General features: G+C 44.6%; 2 protein-coding genes and 1 non-coding gene across 5 annotated transcripts; all 3 read left to right on the forward strand.

Moving 5' to 3' along the window:
• The first annotated feature begins 611 nt into the window (after positions 1-611).
• senp3b (SUMO specific peptidase 3b) lies at positions 612-10,096 on the forward strand. Of its 3 annotated transcripts, XM_049028174.1 has the most exons (12): positions 612-796; positions 1,755-2,231; positions 2,289-2,451; positions 3,927-4,112; positions 4,267-4,378; positions 5,074-5,221; positions 5,437-5,484; positions 6,766-6,843; positions 7,006-7,143; positions 7,269-7,352; positions 8,961-9,011; positions 9,189-10,096. In XM_049028174.1, the coding sequence occupies exons 2-12, from the start codon at positions 1,797-1,799 to the stop codon at positions 9,297-9,299; spliced, it is 1,554 nt and encodes a 517-aa protein (XP_048884131.1). In that variant the 5' UTR covers positions 612-796; positions 1,755-1,796; the 3' UTR covers positions 9,300-10,096. The 3 variants fall into 3 exon arrangements, with proteins under 3 accessions (XP_048884131.1, XP_048884129.1, XP_048884130.1); XM_049028172.1 differs by having other exon boundaries at positions 1,755-2,451; positions 9,189-10,093; XM_049028173.1 differs by having other exon boundaries at positions 1,759-2,451; positions 9,189-10,093.
• Positions 10,097-11,439: 1,343 nt separating this feature from the next.
• Positions 11,440-18,285, forward strand: eif4a1a (eukaryotic translation initiation factor 4A1A). The gene is made up of 11 exons (XM_049028175.1): positions 11,440-11,571; positions 12,875-12,923; positions 13,229-13,361; positions 13,455-13,594; positions 14,091-14,259; positions 14,760-14,869; positions 15,218-15,361; positions 15,875-16,012; positions 16,294-16,383; positions 16,850-16,929; positions 17,127-18,285. The coding sequence occupies exons 1-11, from the start codon at positions 11,549-11,551 to the stop codon at positions 17,269-17,271; spliced, it is 1,221 nt and encodes a 406-aa protein (XP_048884132.1). The 5' UTR covers positions 11,440-11,548; the 3' UTR covers positions 17,272-18,285.
• Positions 15,419-15,557, forward strand: LOC125751267 (small nucleolar RNA SNORD10). Its single transcript, XR_007400586.1, has one exon. It is a non-coding gene; the product is annotated as a small nucleolar RNA SNORD10 (small nucleolar RNA).
• Positions 18,286-22,564: the final 4,279 nt, after the last annotated feature.

Below are 22,564 nucleotides of genomic sequence, written 5' to 3' on the forward strand. Positions count from 1 at the left end.
GAAGGGCAGCCACCCATAAAAGCACCCAGGGAGCTGGGGGTTAAGGGCCTTGCTCAAGGAAGCCACACTTGAACTGGAAACCTTCTGATCACAGGCACACACTGCCCCATGAGATATGTTAAAAATGCATTCACAGGTTAGTTGGGGGCTTTAAATTTTCCCATAGAGTTTGCATGTATGTGCCCAGCTTTATGTCCTATGACAGCAAAAGACCTTCCGATCCTGACTAGGTGAGAGGATGAATAACTAGGAAGTCACAAGACACTAAATAAATGCAAATTAGACACTAACAACACAAATGTACAAGTACACAACAATTTTCCTATGTTTTTATGATATTATTAGTCTAAGGGCACAAAAAACATTCAAAACGTCACGAAATTTTTATAGGGAATTCCTAATTTATGAGAAATTAATCTTCATTAATTGGTCTCTCTCTCTACATTCAAAACAGCGAAAATATCCTGTAAAAATATATATCATGCTTTCTTTGTATTATCTGCCTCACTTGTACGTCACTTAGGACAAAAGTTACTGTTAAATAAATAAACGTGAATATAAAATAGACACACCCGGTGGCTGACGTAACCAGCGCATCTTAGCAAAACTGACGTAAAGAAAAGCGACGGAAATGAGGCTCACGTCGTAAAAGAGCGACGCGGTTCATTGATTGGGGCAGAATTTTAAAGTATCGTTTCTTTTGTGTTTTTCTTTTTATTAGATAAAATATTTCAGGTATAAAAAAGGCAACTCAGAGAAGGAAAATCCCACCCGCTGCAAAAGGTGTACTTTAACGGTGAGCCCAAGGTTGTGTTTCGCACAGCGCGCACGGTGTCGGAGAATCCTTGCGGGCTGCTGTTTGGATGTGTTTTAGCTAGCTACTACAAAAAGACAATCTTAATTAGCTAGCTTAAAGACACTAAACAAGCCCTTTGTAAATTATGAATATATAAAGAAAATCATGAAAATAATTAGCAGACTGTTCCAGCTTGCATTTCTGTGCCACCAGTTTAAATATACCGTTTACTTTACATTGAGCGTGCTAGCATACATTCGTCGGATGTGTATGTGTGTACTAGCTGAATGCAGCTTATAAAATCCTTTATCGTAATTGGTTATGAATATATTTCGAACATATTTATGAATATATTTCCATAGTTGTTGAGAATGTGAGATGCAAATGAACCCGTACCTGTTCTGAATCTTAAGACGAACCCGTTCATTTGTCATTGCAAGTAGTAACGGACTTAAATTGATTAGATGATGTCAGTTAAATAGGTCAGTTAACCGATGAGGTACGGACGGAGTGAAATAATGTGTGAAATAGCACATGTTTTACTATATTAAGCAGATCGTGTGTCTATTAGCGTTTACTATAAGATGCTTAGTTTGAATATATAGCATCTTTCAATCACTCTGCAAGTTAGAATGCAGATTACATAAGTAATTCCTGTTATGTTCCATCAATTAAACTTTTCCTTATTGCCCCGTCCATTTTTTTTGTTTTTATATCGTCAGTTAACTGTACATTCATCTGCATTTTTTACATACGTTTTAAATACTATGTATCTAATGTAATAAGGACCATAATATGAAACAGTTTTTATACTGCATTCTGTGTTGCTTCAATGCAGTTATCATTGCTGACTGTTTTAATAGAACTGATACAGTAATTGTTTGTTTTTCTTATTAATCGTAGCCCAAGGCAAATTTACACACATTTTTCCTGGTTTCCTTTGGTGTTTCCTGCCCAGATAGGCGGCAAGCTGGCGCAGGTAGCAGGGTGCCGGTGGACAATGAGAGGTAGTGGTGGCAGCCTCGCACAGAATCACTGGCAAAGTGAGCTGGCCCTGGCTGGCAGCCAGGACGGCAGTGGGGGAGAGAATATCGGAAGGGAGCACCTCATGGAGCCGACGTTGACCCGGCATCCTTCCAGTCCCATGCAGCTGAAACTAGGCCAGCGGGAAAGGGTGTGGGAAACGGAATGTATTGAGCAGGAGGATGCAGACGAGTTAGAGGATGAGGAGGAGGAAGAAGATGATGATGATGATGATGATGATGAAGACGAAGAAGAAGAGGAAGATGTAAAGTTCATGGGTGGTTGCTGGGAAGAAGATGGAGATGTGGAGTTTGGAGCTCAGCTGCCACAGCTACAGCACCAGCCCGAGCAGCAGGCCGATTACCAAGCCAGGGATTTGCCTGACAGCCCCATTCTGGCGCGGTCCAATGTCCTGAGGCTCCGCAGGCTCCGGCTCCGGCGCTGGCGAAGGCTCCGCTCTCATGCCAGCCTGAGGTCCCGTTGGAAGACCTGGCGCCAGCAGGCCCTCTGGGGTGGCGCGTTTGGTTTCAGGCGGGTCAGGAGGTGGCGCCAGTATAGGAGCAGACTGAGTCAGAGCCAGAGAGCTCGCAGCCCCCGGCTGGGTGGGCCAGCGCTAAACGGAGCCGAGGCAGGTGAGCAAACATGGCATCGAAATTGGTGGTATGAACTCCCTGCCCACCCCATTGATTGGCTGAGTGAATGAGATGATGTCACCTTCCTAAAATTTCCAAGTAGGGTGGAGGAAGATGGAAGGCTTGCAGTAAGGCCGTGTAAATGTACCAGAAACAAGGGCAAATTCACGGGTCTCTTTTTAATATGTGGTTTGGCAACTATATCTGTGGCTCTTTGGTCACCCTACGGCAGCCATGCATGTCTAACTTCCTTTGTATTGGCATAACGTATTATTGCTAAATCTTCACTCCTCCCTACCACAAACAGAAAAAAATCTTTTGAGTTTTTCGTCACGTGAAATGCTGTAAGCATTGCGCTCAGGATGTAAGTACACTGCACAGGAGCATTTTGGGGCCCCTGAAAATCCCAGTGTGGTGGTAAGTGATCTGTCTGCTGTCAGAATAATAATCTGCATGCGTCTGTTGAATAAATGACGTGGGCAGCTGATGCAGGACGTTTCAGATTTCTGTTGTCGTTTCCTGCCCAATCCAATTCTGATTGGTTCAGCTTTGGAGGTTTTCTCCAGACTTGTTTTTAAATGCATATGCCAGTGTGTGAATACAGGGTGACAAATGAAGCTGTCATTGCTGCACTGGGCTGCTTGTAACAAGACTTTCCCCAGCAAAATCTTTCTCGCCGCTTAGTGACAGAATCAGAATCAGACTTTATGCGCCAGGGATCCAATGTGTCCAAGGAATCTGTGGTGAATTGGTCATAATGGGATCACTTAACATACAATAAACACCACATACAACTTCTAAAAATCGCTATAGCTTATCACTGTTATCTTCCATCAGTTAAACTTTTCCTTATTGCCCCGTCCATTTTTTTTATTTATATCCTCAGTTTAGCTGTACATTCATCTGCATCTTTTACATACGTTTTAAATACTATGTATCTAATGTAAAAAGGGACCATTTTATGATACAGGATTCAGACAGTTCAATATACACGATGTAGGCAGTGTGCCGCATGATACAACAGTCATGTGTCTCACAAATCAAAATGAAAGATTTCATTAGTAAAAATTAAAATTTTCCCTAAAGATTCCCTTAAGTAAAAATGTCCTATTAGATTTGATTAACTTTTATGGAGGGAAATTCTTAGTGACCAAAATCTTGACTTAATTTAGCCCCAGCTGCATTAGTAGTAGACTTGTTTCATTTGTAAGTGACTTGGAAGTGAGCTGTACCGAGACAGAGCCGTGGCTGATTCACCTTGCTAGTGTGTTTTGAAGATATGACCCTACACCATTGCAGCCAATGCAGTAATAGCCTGAAAGACCAGCCCAGCACCTTAAGGACATTGAGTCCCTCATGCAAAGATTTTGGGGACCAGAATCTGAGCAGACACATCCAATAGGGACTAAGGTACTGTTACCTTCCCCTTCAGACCCATCCAATAGGGACTAAGGTACTGTTATCTTCCCCTTCAGACCCTCAGGCTGGCGAGGTGAATGGTTTCCCAGGCGACTTCCGCAGGGCAGATGGCACAGGAGCGGGAGACATGGGGCGAAGCGGGTCACCCTCCGCCGGCGCCGAACCACCCGGCCCACGTGACAGGCCAGCTCCCCAAAGCATGCAGAACGCCCTGACCGACGAACACGTGACCTGCGTTCAGGGTACGTGCAGCCGATGCTTCCTTTTCCACACACCGCTGCCTCGGTGTGTTCAGGCAGGTCTGGTCACTCTAGGTTCCCGATGGAATGCTTCACTGATGATGTGTATATTCCCAGCTCACTGTTCAAGTAGGTGGATTTGATGCCCTTTCCACAGGGATCCTGGATGAGTCTTTACAGCAGTACGGCAGCCTGATCCCCATCCACGTTGACGAAGTAGTGGAGAAGCTGGAGGATATCTTCAGTGAGAGCTTCTCCCAGCCCCACAGGTCTGCTGCTCACAGCAGGCTCACCCTTCTGGTCTTTATTTAACCGCCTTGCTGCCTATTCTGTTATGTAGGAGTGAGGATTCATAGGCCACGTGTGACGTGATTCCTTTCCTGTAAGTGCTTATGAATTTTGGCATCGATTCAGAAGTCTACAACAGGAATATGACGTGCTAAGTTCATGTGCTGATTGTGTTCTCCTTCCTGAACTTACAAAAACGTGTAAATCATACTTTACATGCCTTTGAGAGTAACTTTACAGGTATCACTAGAAATATCCACACACACACACACACACAAAGTACAGACTTTCCTCGACTGGGTTCCTTTCCAACAAACAGGTCATACGTCGAAATGGACGTATGTGGGAATAGGATCGTCTTAGATGGACCTTGAGGTGTGAGAATGAGGCTGGGAGATGCGTGTGAGGCTGGGATGGTCACTCTGCCGTACAGTACTTTTCCTGGGTGAACCATTGTATGGGCCGTAGCACTGATGGACTTGCAGCCACCTGAAATTTATTTTTACACGCATTTACTTAATTAAATTTTTTTTTCAAAACTTATGTCACACATCCAAGTTGTAAGTCTCTTAAGTTGTAAGGCGGGGATAGTCTGCATCAAGTCATGTTTCCAATGAATGCAAACCCAGCGAGGGCATGAATGGACTGTCAGTTGTTGTGTGTCGTGCTGCTGCAGGAAGGCCGTGGTGCAGCATCTAATTCAGACCTACCAGCGGCTGTCTGGAAACGCCATGGTGCGAGGATTCCGCGTCAACTACAAACGCCACGTTTTAACAATGGACGACCTCAGCACTCTGTACGGTCAGAACTGGCTTAATGACCAGGTGTGTTCTTCACGCCCAGACGATTCAATCAAACGGCTTCAGCCTCGGACCGAGCGAATGGTTCTCGGTCTTATTACAGAATCGGAACGCCAGTGCTCGAGATGACCCGCCTCAGTTTGGCATATAATAAGTGTCTTGGTGCGTTGTGGTCATGTGACCACGTGCTGGGGACGACGGCCCGCATGTAACCTGCAGCTCTGGTTTCCTCTCTTCAGGTCATGAACATGTATGGGGATTTGGTGATGGACTGCGTGCCAGATAAGGTGAGTCTAAAGGCAGCGTCTCTGCAGTGGCTTCATTGATTAACACTTAGGCATATATACCAGGATAGAAATTCACCTTTATAAATATTAAGCTGCTATACTGGGATGTGCCTCTGTTTACAGTATAAAATATAGTTCTCTGTGTACAGGTGGTGCTTGTAAAGTTGTTTGTTATTCAAGGTGTATGTTAAGTGACTGGCATTGCTACATTTCAAAATGCCTCCATTTAGTGTCCTGGGCTTTGTAACCCGCGTTTCTCTTTAAGCCGGTGATTAATGTGCCGTCGCTGTGCCTTCAGTCATCTTCACAGATTTTTAAGACGGCAGATCATTCTTCATTGAGGAGTTTAGTACAAACCAGTCAAAAGTTTTTGCGCACTACAGGTTTTTACCACTTTTTGTTTGTTTTTTTTATTATTTATAAACTCGATTTTTCTTAAGCACTGGGAAGTTGAGGCAACAACTGTAAATGAAAATATGAGTCGCATAAAACAAGTTTCCTTTATAACATGGATAGAGTATGAGACAGTGTGTGTCTGACATCCTATTACCTGGTTGTGTGCTGATGGCACAGTCAAATTCTAGGATGTCCTTTAACTTTAAATGCACTAGTTACCAGTTTCATCGATGTGATCCAACATATTTAATGTCCCTTGTGGAAAGAATGCCTTGAATTTTCTCTGCTGTTATAACTACTAGAGGACTACTTCATGAATCAAAGATATGTCATTTTCTCGCTAGTAAAGGTACTCAAATGGTGAATATACTGTACATTTATTTGCTAGCAAAGAATATTGAGTGTATTTTTAGTGAATGTTAAGTGAGTGAGAAATGTAGAAAGTTTCATTGTGTGCAATAGCCTTTGACTGGTAGTGTATGGCAAAAATTAAACATAAAGGCTAAGCCAAGGTGGACAAAATAGTACACAGGCAAACCTAGGATTTTTTTTTCCTCTATGTCTCTTAGGGGACTCAAAGCAGTATGGTGTGAATGTGGAGGACTGATCTCTGCTGATTCACTACCTGACTGCTCCTCTCTCACACAAGCAGTCATGCTTGTGTTGCAGTTTTACTCCCATATCAGTTGACTCAGACTGCCGTCTCTTTAAGTCATGAATCCTCAGCAGGAGATTAGGTTGGTCCCTGTACACCACAGAGGTGGGACATAGAGTTATGAAACATTCATATATTTCATTCTCTCTTAATTCTGAGAAAGTCTGTTATCTGACGGAAAAGCTTGCTTTCTTTGAACTGTTCATACTAACTTACTCTCTCTTTCTTAGGTTCACTTTTTCAACAGCTTTTTTTATGACAAGCTGAGAACCAACGGCTACGACGGAGTCAAGCGGTGGACGAAAAACGTAATGGATCTAAGCCGTGTTCAGAACCCTAACATGAGCTGTACAGTTTCACCCCTGTCCTGGTGTCTGTGTATTTTCCCCTGTGACACCACCTGCATCCTTTTATCGAATGCGTGCAGCCCAGCTCTGTCAGCGCTAATGTTGTCCCTCCTGGTTCTCCAGGTGGACATCTTCAAGAAGAACCTCCTGTTGATCCCCATCCACCTGGAGGTGCACTGGTCGCTGGTGTGCGTGGACGTCCCGCGTCGCGCCATCACTTACTTCGACTCACAGCGTACCCTCAACCGCCGCTGCCCCAAGGTGAGTCTCTCTCACACCCCAGTGACATACCTGCTCCTCGCCATCGCGAATCCTCCCCTTTAATCACAATAATCCATCACGTTTCCTCCGGGGTCATTTTCTCTCCACATTCTGCTTGTTTTCAGCACATTGCGAAGTACCTGCAAGCGGAAGCTGTCAAGAAAGAGCAGAGAGACTTCCTCACTGGGTGGAAAGGCTATTTTAAGATGGTATGGAAGCCAGGTTTACGTTGTAATAGCTATACAGCCAAGCCATATTCCTGCATGACTTGGTGATGTGATCGCTTTTGGGGTCAGATAATGCCAGAGGCCTACGTAAGATTTTGGGTGGGTAGAGTCACATCTCAAGGAGTTACAAATCTATTTGGTATGACCGTTTGTACTGACCTCCATGTTTTCCCATTGATGGTGTAGCTGACCTTTGGGTCTCAGTTCTGGATTTGGCAGGGAGATGCTAAGCCTGGATTACTGTATTAGTCTGAACATACCTTTTTTTGGCTCGAGTGAAAATCATGTAAGGTAATGTGGTGTGTGTGTGTGCTGGCTAATAGTTACTCTTTGTGTTGTGTAAGTGTAGACATTGTGTGATAACCTGTAGGTATGAGAACTGAAGTTCGCTGGTTTGAGTCCCATCCTTGGCAGGATAGTCACATCTCCGTTGGGGCCCTTGAGTTCCCAAAATGCTCCTGGGTGGGGTGGGGTGGGGGGCGGGGGAGGGCAATAAAGGGCTCACCCTGCGCTTGGACACTAAGTTTCACTCTCAACTAGGGACGCACCAGTTGCAGTTTCTTGGCCGATCCTGATTACCGAATTTTTTTTTTGGTATGTGCGAACGACCGATACAGATTTTTGTTCTGATACTAATTTTTGCCCTGAGAACAGCAAATACGTACGAAAATCACATTTTCTTTACCATAAAACTTTATTTTCATAACGAACTCTTATCAAACTTTACAAATTTAAATAAAAATAAAACAAATAAAACCCCAACTACAACTGAACATTAATATATTCTTTAAAATAATAGGTGCAGCAAGTAAAAGAAAAATATGTAGCGACACATTTTTTGACTTGTCACTGAATTCTATTTCTTGTTTCATCTACTAAACTTTACTAATTCAGATAAGTACAATTAAACACAACACCCCAAATACAACTAAACATAAATGTGTTCTTTAAAATAATAATAGGACAGTAAGTAAAAGTAAAAGAACGGGGCACCTTTTCTCCTTTGGCAACACATTATAAAACAAAATGCCACTATTTAAACATTAATGACAAGTTTCTCTTTATGAACAGAAGCATTTCTGCCTTGTCACCTAAAATTCTATTTCTCATCTCATCTGTCACATGTCCAGCCAAGCTAAACAAGCGCTCACGCTCAACACTTGTACATGGGGCAGAGAGGTAGGCAAGTGCAGGGAAACAATCTTTGTTGATATTCCAGTAGTTCAAGGCATTTTCCCCTCTGCTGCTGGGCATCTCAGAGAGGTACATCTGCACCTGCACAGAAGGGCTAGACGGACATTTTTGTCTGTCTGAAAGTGCGTGCCACTGCACGTGTGATTTACTGCGACTGCGCAAGATCGGTTCGTAATCGTAAATACGTGAGACTGATCGGCCGATCAAGCTGAAAATCGGCCCATTCTGATCGCTGGCTGATCGATCAATGCATCGGTACTCTCACCTGTGTATATATGTGTGTGTGTGTGTGTGTATGTCATAGAGGAGAGCATGATGGGATAGAAAAGCGTCTTGATGCACCTGCGCTCTCCCTTGTGCAATTGGCAAATAATTCGTCGCTGCATTTCCTTTCAGAACGTTGGCAGGCAGAACAACGACAGCGACTGCGGCGCCTTTGTCCTTCAGGTGGGTGCCTTTTCAAAATGGCCGCCAGGAGTTGCCTGCTGATGGGCCCTGCTGTCCGTCTTGGGCTGGCGATCCTCACAGGCGTTTCCCTGCCGTCGTGTCGAAATAAGCACGTTTGCACTGTTAACACCCCGAAACGCTGACCATGCACCCCATTTCTGCCGTTCTCTGTTGCAGTATTGCAAGTGCCTGGCCCTGGGGAAGCCGTTCAACTTCGGCCAACAGGACATGCCCATGCTGAGGAGAATCATGTACAAAGAACTGTGTCACTGTAAGCTCTCGCTGTGACGTCTGGTAGAGGACTGAGGACACAAAGGAGACCTGAGAGAAGCACCCACCTCTCTATTTTTCTTGGCAGCCAGAGACTCTCAAAGTGGATTTCTTTTTTTTTTTTTCCCTGTCTCCCCCCCCCCCCTTAATATTTTTTCCACCCCCCCCCCCTTTTTTTTTGTTGTTTCCTTTATGGTTGATAGAGGCCAACTGTACTCAACACAGAGTGCCTGTAGAAAATGGTTCATTTACAGCTGTGTTGGACAATGAGTATTTGAGTATCTCTGAATGAAGGCATGTTTTTGAAGCCAGCCAAACAAACATGACAACAAACAAACTAGTTACATGTTCTCATTCAGGAAAAAAATTGGGAATGGCAAAAATAAGATATCTTTAAAAAAAAATCTAAAGCTGTCATGGTTGTGTAAGCTATATACTTTTTTTTTTTTTGTCAGTGTGGCTCCCCCGGGGCGTATCGTTACTTGTTCATGAGTTAATGTTTCTTTTTTTTTGTCAAGGGAAAGGGGGTATGCTCCGAATAATGGAACACATTCATGTTTTATATCTTTCAAACTACATTGTGTTTAAGTTGCTAAAAATAAAATATCGGGATAAAAAGAAAAATGATGAAAGACAAGAACTTTGCCCTACTGCTCTGACGTGACTTGCTGGCAGAGTGCTTTGTGACCTCCAGAGCCCCCGATCTCTCATCTAGCAATCAGGGTCCTGACCATTAATCACCATTGTGCTACTTCTCTGTCACCCGGCTCACACAGTTATATAACCGGTGCACTGCCACAATGGGGAAAAATACCTTCGAGAATGTGGAAAGTTGCTGTAGTGTAATCCTTGCAGCTGTGCAAACTGCAAAAGGACCTACACCCTTTGAGGGGGGAGGGGGGGGCAATTTTAACGATAACGTTATAGTATATCGGAATTAGTGAAGACCTTCCACAAATGCAGTATTTCATCCCAATTATTTTTATTGCTATGTTTTAGCGTTTGTACGGCAGTTGTGGATAATTAAGGACTGCTAGTTGCTTTTATGTTTAGTGCACAAGAAGGCAGACATTTTTTTATACAAATCATTTATTCCATACATATAGAATTATACTTGCAGGGGTGGAGTGGTTCTTGTGGTCCTCAGGGTGATGGATTTGGTTCCTGAGTGTCCCTGTCGATTTTTCTTCACGTAGTCCAGCTTTCTCCCCCAGTAACAAAAAAAAAATGCAATTTAAGTGGACTGGAGGTGACCAGTATTATGAGAATGCTGCAACTCTTGATGGCTCTCATCCCAGGTGTCGTATTTCATGTCCTGTCCTTGTGGGGACAGAATCCAACTTACTGTAACCCTGTAGTGGAAAAGCTATTACATGAGATACATGGACGGCATGCCAAGTGCTGGAAGTCACTAAATTAGGGCAGTTTAGTATAATTACTGTTTGAAATTGATGCTCTTGATATATTGGTTAAATTTCAATTAAATGCCACCCCAATATAAACTCATTAGTAACACTGTTGGGAACAAGGACTAAACTACAGTGTATGTCTAGCCAAGTTACAATAGAATCTGTCCAGTGATACACATCGAGTACCGCCATATTGTGAAATTGTCGAATGCATGCGCACTCGTGTCTCCTAAGGGACGGTAGAGGCTCTACGATAGAGGGCGCTCATTGGTCTAGAGCCATCCAGTTTCAGGTATCATCAATGTCATCAACAAAACCAAACAAGAGTAATTTCCTATTTATAGGGAGTTGTCTAATATTTTCCGTCAGCTGGACGTTTTGGCAAAAAATGAATGCTAATAGTTTTAGTATTACTATTTCTATTAGTAGTAAAATCTCAGTGAAAGAACACATGTATAGCGATTGGTAAATGAAAACGGTGGTATCCCAAATACTGAATTCCTCCCTTGTTCAGCTAGTCTCCCATCTGGCCAACATTTAGCTAGTTACTGGTTTACAGCTGAAGTGAACCAGGCGGGGCAAGTATGACACGATTGCCACTTTACCGCTTCTGGTGGAAGGATGAAGGCCAATCAAATTCGTCTTCATTTTTCTTTAGTCCTATCCCTGTGTTCTGGGGGAGGGTTTACAGCGAAAGCCCACCTGTTATGTCTTCATACGGGGTTACGTTCACAGTGACGATAAACGCAATGTGTTCTTAGGGTTGATTGACGTGGCCCTCGTGCAATCAGAAACCTTCGTTTTCGTTCACGCTCAAGTATAGCACACATTTTCACCACCGGCTCGCTCTTTGTGATAATGTCGGCCGAATATGAAGATCGGTAAGGAGACAATTGGGGTTTTATGGCGGTTTTGACTAGCTTTTGAGGTTGGGAAAATAGCTGAAAATATAGGCAAACTGTTTCTATTATCTTTGAAGTTTGCTTGATAACACTTTTCAACAGCGTATTTCGACATTATGATTTAATTCCCTGAAATGAATAGTTAACGGTTTTTAAGACATTTGCCGGAGTGTTGAGAGGCTTACAAATGGAACTATAGATGGTATGCTTTTACAAAATGCCATATTAGGGAATCTATTAATAGGCCCGACGTATTTTAACCGCTAACTCTAGTGTCTGATCGTGGTTAGCTTAGCCGATTTTTCCACCGTGCTGACCTTACCGGCTCCCAAACTAGCTGTTCTCGGGTGACGCGGTAATAAACTATATGTAGAGGTTAAAAAAGATCAACATTTGCCACCGGATTTTTTTTACGAGTTTGCATTTATGCCGAGTTTGTTTTTCAAACGACAGTCTTTTGCCAATAGACGGTCGATTGCCAATAGATTTTCTGTCTTTAAAATAATTCTTGTGTATATCGATATAGATGACAGATTACAAGAAAAGGCCCACGGACTAGTTTAATTCAAGTAGGCATGTCGGCGCCGGGGAGATGAATGGGTGATGGGGGTAGTTGTAGACTTGGAAAAGACGGTTTGAGAACACGATGCTGCCTGATTGCAGGTGAGACAAAGGGCACGCCGTTGGTGTCCGCTAAATTCCGACTGTCAATGGAACATTTATTGTTTGAAGCCTGGTAATCAGGTTCCCAAATCGATAACGTGAACGAGAAGCGGTAGTATGGTGGTCCGGGCTTTTCTTTCTCCACCTCGTGCCGATCTTGCGCACTTCCTGTAGAAACCACGTGTGTTCAACGCCCGTTAGGAAGGAAATATATCGAAGAATAAGTTTGAAAATCGATTTGTCTCTACTGGGTATTTCACGCTGGATCGTTAGCTATTTTTTTTACCACGGACAGAGCGCGGTTAGTTTCTTCTAAGGCCGAGTTTCATCCGATGCACGTGTCGCACGTTGCGGGGCCTTTAACCGTGACGGGGCCGCCATCTTGAATGCGTGAGACAGAAATGGCTCCCTACCCGGTTATTCTAGGGACCGCCATTAGGCGCGTTAAACGCGTTTCGACATACGGCCTGCATTAGCACTGCTCACTGAAATTTGATCAGATTAGCAGTTAATTTTACGCGAAAGCATTTTTTTAAATCCTTTCCTATTGGGAAAGGGCATTATTTCGTACTGGTAAGCTTGGGCGTTGATTTTTCTCCTGTCATTTTTTTCCTTCCAGACCCAGAGACAATGGCCCAGATGGCATGGATCCAGATGGCATCATTGAGGTGCGTCAAGTTGAATTTTTTAAAATGGTGGCGTGGTTCCTGTCCTTTACTATGGAACTGATACTAGAGGTGTTCGGAATTTGTTTAACCGTTAAGGGTCCCCACCTCTGGTGCAAGACAGCTTGGGGATTTGTGGGAATACCCATGATATGTCTATTGGGGGCTATACAGTGTTTGAGCACATTAGGGTCTGTTAGCTCTAATGCAAAGAACTAGTTGTTCTTGCTGCAAGTGCACTGTTCAGTGGTCTGCTTTTTCTTAGCAGTTCTCAGAATGTTTGAAGTCTGTTCTCCTTCTTGCTGTAGAGCAACTGGAACGAGATCGTGGACAGCTTCGATGAGATGAACTTGCGCGAGGCTTTGCTCAGGGGCATCTACGCTTATGGTTTTGAGAAGCCGTCTGCCATTCAGCAGAGGGCCATCCTCCCTTGCATCAAGGGTATGTGAGTGTACCCCGGCACCTCCTAAAAATTTTCCCTGTCTCAGGGAGGGGGGGTCCTTGCTTATCTAATGCAGTGTTTGTTTTTTTCAGGTTACGATGTTATTGCACAGGCCCAGTCCGGGACTGGAAAAACTGCAACCTTTGCTATCTCCATCCTGGAACAGATTGAAATTGACCTGAAGGGCACCCAGGCTTTGGTTCTGGCCCCCACCAGAGAGCTGGCCCAGCAGGTATGTGATCTGTGCGCCTGCATATAAGTAGCTTCTACCCCCCGTTTATGAGCGAGGAAGTGCCCTAGCAATGGCGCTGGCTCTTAATCTGCCTGGGGAAGAGCGAGTCTGCTTTGATCTCAGCTGTCTCTGCACCAAGCAACAAGCTGGTTCATCCTGTGGGCATATTTTTTGACTGACCTGAGCCCACTGGATCTGTCAGGACATGTGCTAAACGACATTAAATTGGACTGTGTTACTAGGTTTAATCTAATCTTGGATTGCATTTTTCATGGCTCATTTCCAAGATATGGATTCTTATGGCCATTGCTGAAGTGTCTGTTCTGTGGCATGTTCTTGTGAAGCATTTCCTGTAGTTACCTGAACATTCCAGTTCTGCGTGAAGTTCAGTACAGGGTCCAAGGCTGTTTCTGCTTTGGGCGGATCGTCATGTAGAACTTGGTCAGTGCTGCTGCATGACTGACCGCCCACATTTAATTTTTTTTTTACATTGTAGATCCAGAAGGTGATCTTGGCCCTAGGTGACTACATGGGTGCATCGTGCCACGCCTGCATCGGTGGCACCAACGTGCGTAATGAGGTGCAGAAGCTCCAGGCCGAGGCACCCCACATAGTGGTGGGGACCCCCGGACGAGTGTTCGACATGCTGAACCGCAAGTTCCTATGTGAGTGTATCTGCTAGTCTTGAGAGTTTGTGGTTGCAGCTCGGTGGGTTGGTGCTGGCTGGTCCCAGGGTTCTGTCCAGCTGCCTGGGCGTCCTGTGGACTTCTGGGTATGTGATCAGACATGAGCGGAGGCCCAGGACTGTGTAGCCATGTGCTCACAGGTGGAAAGGAAAGCTCTGGTTCTCTCTTTATCACGCTATAGGACACAAAAGAAAAGTGAAGTTTTTGTTCCTGTTGAAATTCAGGGAACCCGATTCTAATTATTCCAAATAAAATGTATACGTATAAGCGCTGCGAGGCGAGATTTAATTTTAATGTCACTTAGAATGGGATAGTCCCTCAGCTCTCAACATCAGAGTTGAAAACACAGAGAAAAGGGCAGAATGAGAAGCTGCACATATTAACCTGAAGCCACTGTGACGTGAAAGTCACCTTGTTTTTTCAACCTGCGGTTGCGAGTTGAAGCATTGAAGTCCCCCCCCCCCCCCCTGTCATCTTAGCCGCCAAATACATTAAGATGTTTGTGCTGGACGAAGCTGACGAGATGTTGAGCCGGGGGTTCAAGGACCAGATCTACGAGATCTTCCAGAAGCTCAGCTCGAACACACAGGTGAGGGGCAGCAGGCTGGTGGCTGGTTCCTCTTGCCTCGCTGGTGTGTGGAAGGCCTCTCCCTGCTTACTGGGCAAAGGGGTGCCGACAGTGACACTCTCTGAAATCTAGCAGGGGGAGAGGATAGACGTCCATTTTCATCCCAGTCACCTCTGTACAGTGAGGAATAGGCTGGTTCATGCTGTGGACACATGTGGTTTTAGTGGCTCAATTTGCACCTTTTTTTCAGGTCCTGCTTCTTGCTGGATGCCGATGTGGATGCTGCTTCAAGTGATAGTGTTTAGTGTTTTTGTTTAGTATGAACTCTGCGCTTTCAGTCTTTATTCCTAACTCCACACTGTCCTGCAGGTGGTTCTCCTGTCTGCCACGATGCCGCAGGATGTGCTTGAGGTTACCAAGAAGTTCATGCGTGAGCCGATTCGCATCCTCGTCAAGAAGGAAGAGCTGACCCTGGAGGGTATCCGCCAGTTCTACATCAATGTGGAGAAGGAGGTGAGATTGAGGTGCTTCTGCTCTGGTCTGATACACACGGACAGTCAGGGTCCAGCCGTTTTGTGATGATCACCATGCGTGTCAACTGATCCCAGAAGCCGTCCTCGGCTCCCGGCCGCCGGCCCGCGTTTTGCTGGCCGACGAGTCTGGGGGCGAGAGGCTCTGGGGCTGTGATAAGGATGTTAAGGCTGAAAACGGCTCCATTGATCGTCTCCAGGCATTCCGGGGGTTTGGGACAGTTGTCTGATGATGCAACTTGATTTGGATGGCTAGTTAAGGCTAGCTAGGAAGTTTGGGTTAAAGATGCTAGCTATTGAAGTAATTAGTAAAATCTGAGTAGTTGTTCTGTGGCCACCTTTCCCCCAAGTAGTTGGCATGTCAAAGTCTAATTTTATCATCTGAGCTTAAAGTAAACCTGGTGTTTGGCTTCTGTAACCTTTGGTCAGTGTTTATGAGACCAGCCTTGAGCAAAATGTCCAACCACCTGATCCAGTTCTCTGCCGCCCCCTGCAGGAATGGAAGCTGGACACCCTGTGTGATCTGTACGAGACCCTGACCATCACCCAGGCCGTCATCTTCATCAACACGCGCCGGAAAGTGGACTGGCTCACCGAGAAGATGCACGCCAGGGATTTCACCGTGTCTGCCCTGGTACGGAGACCTTGCAGTATAAACACTTCTTCGTCCCTGTCCCCTGCTTACTGGGCGAAGCTGTGTCTTTCTCAGTGGCACAGACTTATATCTAGCAGGGGAAGATGGATCTTCTCCAAATTCATCCCAGTCGTCTCTGTGTGGTGAGGGCAGGGCTGGTTCATGCTTTGGGGACACCATGTTCCATGTGTCATGTTGGCTGATCCTTTTATTATGGGTTGCAAATAACTGTTGCCGTGCTGAGGATCGTCGTCATGGATCTTGTCCTACTTCTGTTGCAGCATGGAGACATGGATCAGAAGGAGCGGGACCTGATCATGAGGGAGTTTCGCTCTGGGTCCAGTCGAGTCCTCATCACCACTGACCTCCTGGTGAGTCGGGAGCCTCCTGAGCTCGGCCAGAACATGCTTGCTTCAACCCAGAGTTGGTTTTTATGTGGGACCTCGAAGAGCTGCACTGGATTTGCCATTAGTGGTTCCAGTGCTTTGCCAGATCTGGTCTGCTGCTTTCTTTGAGTTTCTTTGCGGGGGGGATCTCAGCATCCAAAGCTCCCTCTCCCCCCAGCCCATTTGTGCTGTGGGTGGAAAAATGTGCTTTGGTATAGAATCCGTCCTGTTATCCACAGTGATTGGGCTCTGGGTTCCCCTTCACGACTATTAAGCAGGTGACATTCTTCGTCTGGTCTGTGTCAGTTTAGCAGTGCTCTGGTGTTTAAATTTACTCCGCTAATATCCTCTGTTGTAGGAGTCCACCTTTAACACTTAGTGTTGGTTGTGTTTTGTTGGGTGAAGGCGCCCTCTGCTGGAGCCTTACTGTATATGCTTTCTTTCCTTTTAGGCAAGAGGCATTGATGTGCAGCAAGTGTCACTCGTCATTAACTATGACCTTCCCACCAATCGTGAAAACTACATACACAGGTGAGTGTGTGTCCATGGCTGATTTCTTTAGGCCTGTTCCTCTGTTCCGTGGTGTTGGCATCCATTCCAGCTCAGCATTCCTTTATTATGGTCATTTGGTTGACTGAATATGCTGTTTTTGGTATCTGAACTTTCTTAGAAGATGTGGTGAATAGATCTGGTTTTGCAATATGCTGACGTGGCTGTCTTCCTGCCAGGATTGGCCGCGGTGGTCGTTTCGGCAGGAAAGGAGTGGCCATCAACATGATTACAGAAGAGGATAAACGTACGCTTCGGGATATCGAGACGTTCTACAACACCACCGTGGAGGAGATGCCCATGAATGTGGCAGACCTGATCTAGATGTCTGCTGCTGCCTTCCTCTCTCCTCCACATTCCACTTTCTCCTGTCGTCCCTGAACCTGGATACCACACCTCCCCAACTCAGACATTCTTCATATCTTCTGTAAGGGAACTTGGAAACCCCCTCTCTAGTCCATCAGCACTATTTAACACCCCCCCCCCCCCCCAAAAAAAAAAAAAAAAAAAAAAAAACAGGAAAGCCTTTTCTCATACCCAGCCAATTTTTGAATCTGTAGGCCATCTTACTGGTGCTGTTCTTTATAATTTCACGCACTGGTTTCCTGTACCTTGCCTTGTTGCAGTCTGCTGCACAACCCAAGGAAGAGGGGGTTCTTGTCAGTGTACGTGAACACGTTTTTATACACGACTTCCTGCATATTCGGATATTTCTGGCCAAAGACCTACTGACCTTCCCAATTCTCCTGTCATTCAATAGCAGTACCGTTTTCTGGAATGGAGGATGAGGCAAATGCATTAATGTCGAGAGCCTGGTCTTGTCAGCGTGTGTCTGTACGCTCGGCTGTGATATGCCTGTATTTCTATGTCTCTTGTTATCCTCCCTTCCTCCCCAACCCCCCCCCCCCCCTTGGTCAATGGTTTTTCTAAACTTGTCCTCAAACCCAAGTGCATTCAGTGTAGCCGTGTTGTGTGTGTGTGAGAGTGAGAGAGAGAACAGAGGTGCATTCGCTGTGACCTACCTCACTAAAAGATGGAGGAGGACTGACGTATGGACCAAACTGTGAATGGTTGCATATTTAGAGATTATAACATGCTTCTACAGTGTTTTTCTTTTGGGGGGGGGGGGATGCGGTTGCCTGCCTCTTTGCTGGGGGAGGGAGGGGTTAGAGGTTAGGAGTGGATGGGTGGTCAGTGCTCTTTTTATATATATATATGAAATTTAAATGTGATGAAATTAACCTTTTGAGACAGAAGCAATGTATTAAACATTTTTTACATTGGATTCTGTATAGTATTTATTTTAAAGGTCTTAAATAAAACTTTGTTTTTACCGAAGTCACATTCCTTTATTTAACCAGTTTGCTGCATCTCCTTAGGCTAGCTGTATAATTTGGTCCAGTTTCTTCCACTTCAGTTTTCATACTGACTTTTGTCTGTGTATATTACATGTCTCACACATGGTGTGGTTCGTTACCACATTTTGGCAGATGGTAACGCTGCCTTCACTGAACTTTATATTGGTCCGTTAACACGTGGCCAGATTTTCATTTTAACTTCCCAGCATTGACAGGAAGCATCAGTCGGCTATGATTGGATCGATGTTCAGAAACACCTGATGGGTAACACGATAATTCTAAAACAGTGGTGCATGTTGGGTAAATTAAACCACGTCGTTAACGCCGATCACACTGAAGAATAAAACAAGGTTTTTTTTTTCCCCCTTACAGCTTTTGCTTCTTTTAACTGATACACTTGAAACGATCATTTATCTCCTTATTTACATATGGCTTGTAGATTGACAAAGAATCATGTCACTTTTATGAGAATTATGTTACGCCTATTTCTGAAAAATTTACATTACGACAAATGTAATGTAATGTTTTTTTTTTTTGAATATATATGTTGATATCGATTTAACTATGAGGAATAACATGATACAATCCTGTTTCGTAGAAGTGTAATTCAACATCACGTCCGGCAGAGGTCACTATTTCCGCAGGGTATGTGCGTTTCTGGCGCTCACAAAGCAAATGGTTCCTTTAGTCCCTTCCGCCGTGTCCGGTTATGCGCTAAGTGTTTATGCTCTACACGCACAACGGGACTCGGGTACCTGATTCCATATTACCAGTGATAGCTACTTTTAAATTCAAAGTTCAACAGTAGGCCCATATTCGTCTTTTGCTCGCTCGGTCTCTCCTAGAGCAGAAATTATCGTTTGCGTATGACGACTTGTATTAAATTTAAACGTTTGTCCTAAAGCTAAGTCTTTTCCTTGATTATTTTCCAATCCAAAGGTGTTTCCCTCACATTATCATAGCACCTGAAACATTTCCCTTTCTCTTTTCCTCTAACCACCTCTAAGTCCACTCTCCCCTATCCCCTTGTCCCTCCGAATATGTGATGTTCTATCATTCCGGTTCAGTGTAGGTGGCCCTTCAACCACTTTCACTCTGGCCGTAACCCCCACCGCCACCTCCCATTCCCCCCTGCTGGTTGCCCGATTGTGGACGGGGGAGATTATGCGAGTGGGAGGCTCGTAAAAGGCCTGCCAAGGTCTTTCTGCCCTGTGACGGATGGCTGGGAGACTGAAGGGACCATTTACATGAGAAGAGAGGAGAGAAGGAGAATAGAGGACTATTCAATCAGTCTGTCACAGAGCACTGAAGTACTTTCTCCCCCTCTCCAAGATCCCCAATTTTTTTCTTCGGCTCTCCTCTTTATACCTTTTTTCCCTTCTGTTCAGCATTTTCCTCATCTTATTTCCCTTTTCTTTATTTTTTACTTCGATCTATCATTCCCGCTCCCTAGTTCATAATTTCATTTCGCTCCGTTTAAATTTTCACAGTGTTACCCCACTCAAAAGAGACTGGCATGCCGTTTAAATGCTCGGGGCATTATTGTTCTCACGGCAAATCGCGCACCATAACACGCACTTATAACAGTGACACGGGAGAGCACAGTTTATTACGTAACTCGGAGGTCTCCCATATTTTAGAGCACACCCATCTTTACGCATTACAGACGTCACAGTCGTATTATTTTCGTCAGTGGAAAATATTATAGCATTGCCTAAAGGAAGTAAAGGCTCGTTAGGAAATCAAGCCAAGGAGGAGCGTTCGAACTTCACAGTTTGTAGTGCGACTGAAAAAACAACGTATACATTTTATTTATTTTACCATAGAGGATATCAGACACTCAACTTGTCTAATATTAACAGCGAAGTAGTTATAATATGCTTATTTATCATTAAACCTCATTAAGTTATTACTTCGTCTGGGTATATGTTTCTTAAGATCATATGCATGCTCACTCAGTGTTTAAGATCATTAAGATGAAGAACATTGCATGGTCAGTCGGTGTTTTTCCAGAATATTCTCGGAGCAGCCTACGTAACATTTCGCTCTTGATTTCTGAAGTGCAGGTGAAACTCACGGATTGTCGCCATTTAATATTTTATACATGCCTGCCCGTTAATCTCGTGCTGGGACCGCCGCATTGTCATTGTTATGGAGGCTGTGAATTTGTCACTCATGCTAATGTTGGGTGGGAACAGAATGGTCAGGCTGCAGTGAGGCCGCGCACGACCCTCCTCTCCTACTGAAATCTACCTACCCATAATCGGCGTGGATGGCGGCGACGGACATCAGCGCAGCCATTGCCAATTAACACCTTGTCAGCATGGCAGATGTGACTATACACGCCCTAAGAAATAGCCAAGGTGTCGGAATAATTACACCTAATGACCCCGAAACTGACACACAATCGAAATAACTTGGGGAGGGGGGGGGGTACTTTCCGAGTCATCTCTATATCCAGAAAAGAATAAATTATGGCACGGGTTTACATCTAATCCTACATTATAGCAGTCGGCACAAAGAAGGAGGACTTCAAAGACTAACGTGGTCGGGTCATGTTTTGAGGATCCAGAAAGGAAGCAAACACAATATGGATATCATTATGGCCGACTTACTTTATAAAACTGATTAGCGGACAGGGCAATCCAATAAGAAACGAACTTTCCCAATAGCACATCACTTAAGATATGAGAAACAGGAGAAAATAAAAACTTCGTAAAAAAAAGAAAACAGGACATGTCACACTGCATGGCGGTTCTGCACAGCAAAATGAAAAAAAGAACATGTCGGAATCTCAATGACAGCAAGAGATGCCAACGATCTATGATTGGACCGAAGCTCAGAAAGGGCAAGGAAGTTAGAAGTTTTGCCTGGGATAGAATTTAACTTACATGCTTTATTGGAATGAAATCCTTGTTGCAACTTGCTTTGCTTTTTACTTCAAGGGGTTAAAAACAGAGAATTGCCACAGACAAAAGGAGGATGAAAAGGATGGCGTGTTGTCCGTGTGTGTGGTGAAAGTAAGAGAGAGAGAGACAGACAGACAGACGCAGTGAGTGAGCCAGTGAAGGAGACAGTTAACGAGTGAGTGGGTGGGTGAGAGAGGCGAAAATTTCGAGCTGCATGGCTGTTTTTTGTTTAAAAGGTGGAAAAAAATAGACAAGGAAAGCTGAATAGAAAGAAGAGCGAGAAAGAGAGATGGAGGGGAGGGGAGGGGGAGCCGGGAGAGATTCCAGAGCAGGTTGTCTTGGAAACAGAAACGGGAGAGTGGAGCCTCACAATCCCGGGTTTGATTGGCATCGGGGCGTAACTGTCAGTCATGCACAGAAACATACACAGACCCACACCTGCGTCTTCACGCACACTCCTGCATATTTACGCCTGCGGACCGCGATCGCGCACGGGGCTGGACAGGCCGTGTGCTCCTGTGCTGAGATCACACCTGTAGAACTTTAAGGACTTTGGTAGCATAGCTGAGCCATTGTGACAGAGAGCGGCAGGACAACCCTATAGCGGCAAGCCAGTCCACGACGATGCCTTGCTCAGCAATCTTTACTTTACTTTTAAAGTAATTTCAAACCTAGGAACATTCCCCTTTAGAATTATTTCTAACAAAAAATACTTTCTGCTTCTACTTCCCTCCTGTTTATGAATTACTTTCCCCCTTTTATCTGACACCAGTATTGGTAGCTTATATACATACTTTACCTTGTTAAAAGGCGTTTCACTCTCATATGAGTCGTAAATAATGTAAGCATGTTACATAACAATTTCGCTTAATTTCTATTTGATCATTTGATGACTGCAAAAAATGTCACCAGAGAGAAAACTTTTATTATCGAGAGAGGATTCTTGCCCTATAATGTTTGCATTGGCAAGTGTTGGATAAGGTTACATTTTCCCTTTGGCAAACTCTTGTGTATTTACAAGGTGAACCTGAGGGTAATCCCCCCCCCTGCACAGTTTGGTTAATTATGTTGCTCATTTCTGAAACGCAATAAGAAGCAACTTCAAGTGTTTAAGCACCATTACAGATGTGAGGACAGGAATGACCAGGAATGAAACCAGATCACGCACACACACACACACACACACACACACACACACACACACACACACACACACACACACTGCTCCTGTACACGGCAACAAATACATTAACTTCGTGACTCATGCAGATTTAATTGCAACTTGCAACATGATGTGTGCAGTTTTTGGTACTACTGGTTTGGAGTTTATTTTGTAAAAAATAAACATTT

This window comes from Brienomyrus brachyistius, chromosome 10 (assembly GCF_023856365.1).
Source record: "Brienomyrus brachyistius isolate T26 chromosome 10, BBRACH_0.4, whole genome shotgun sequence".
Taxonomy (NCBI): domain Eukaryota; kingdom Metazoa; phylum Chordata; class Actinopteri; order Osteoglossiformes; family Mormyridae; genus Brienomyrus; species Brienomyrus brachyistius.

What these genes read in the sequence shown, in the direction of transcription:
- senp3b (XM_049028172.1), top strand. Translation starts at nt 1,797, where the DNA reads ATGAGAGGTAGTGGTGGCAGCCTCGCACAGAATCACTGGCAAAGTGAG. An exon ending in TCAAGCGGTGGACGAAAAAC is followed by an intron (nt 6,844 to 7,005) that starts GTAATGGATCTA and finishes CTGGTTCTCCAG; the next exon opens with GTGGACATCTTCAAGAAGAA. An exon ending in GGAAAGGCTATTTTAAGATG is followed by an intron (nt 7,353 to 8,960) that starts GTATGGAAGCCA and finishes ATTTCCTTTCAG; the next exon opens with AACGTTGGCAGGCAGAACAA.
- eif4a1a (XM_049028175.1), top strand. Translation starts at nt 11,549, where the DNA reads ATGTCGGCCGAATATGAAGATCG. An exon ending in TCGGCCGAATATGAAGATCG is followed by an intron (nt 11,572 to 12,874) that starts GTAAGGAGACAA and finishes TTTTCCTTCCAG; the next exon opens with ACCCAGAGACAATGGCCCAG. An exon ending in ATTTCACCGTGTCTGCCCTG is followed by an intron (nt 16,013 to 16,293) that starts GTACGGAGACCT and finishes CTTCTGTTGCAG; the next exon opens with CATGGAGACATGGATCAGAA.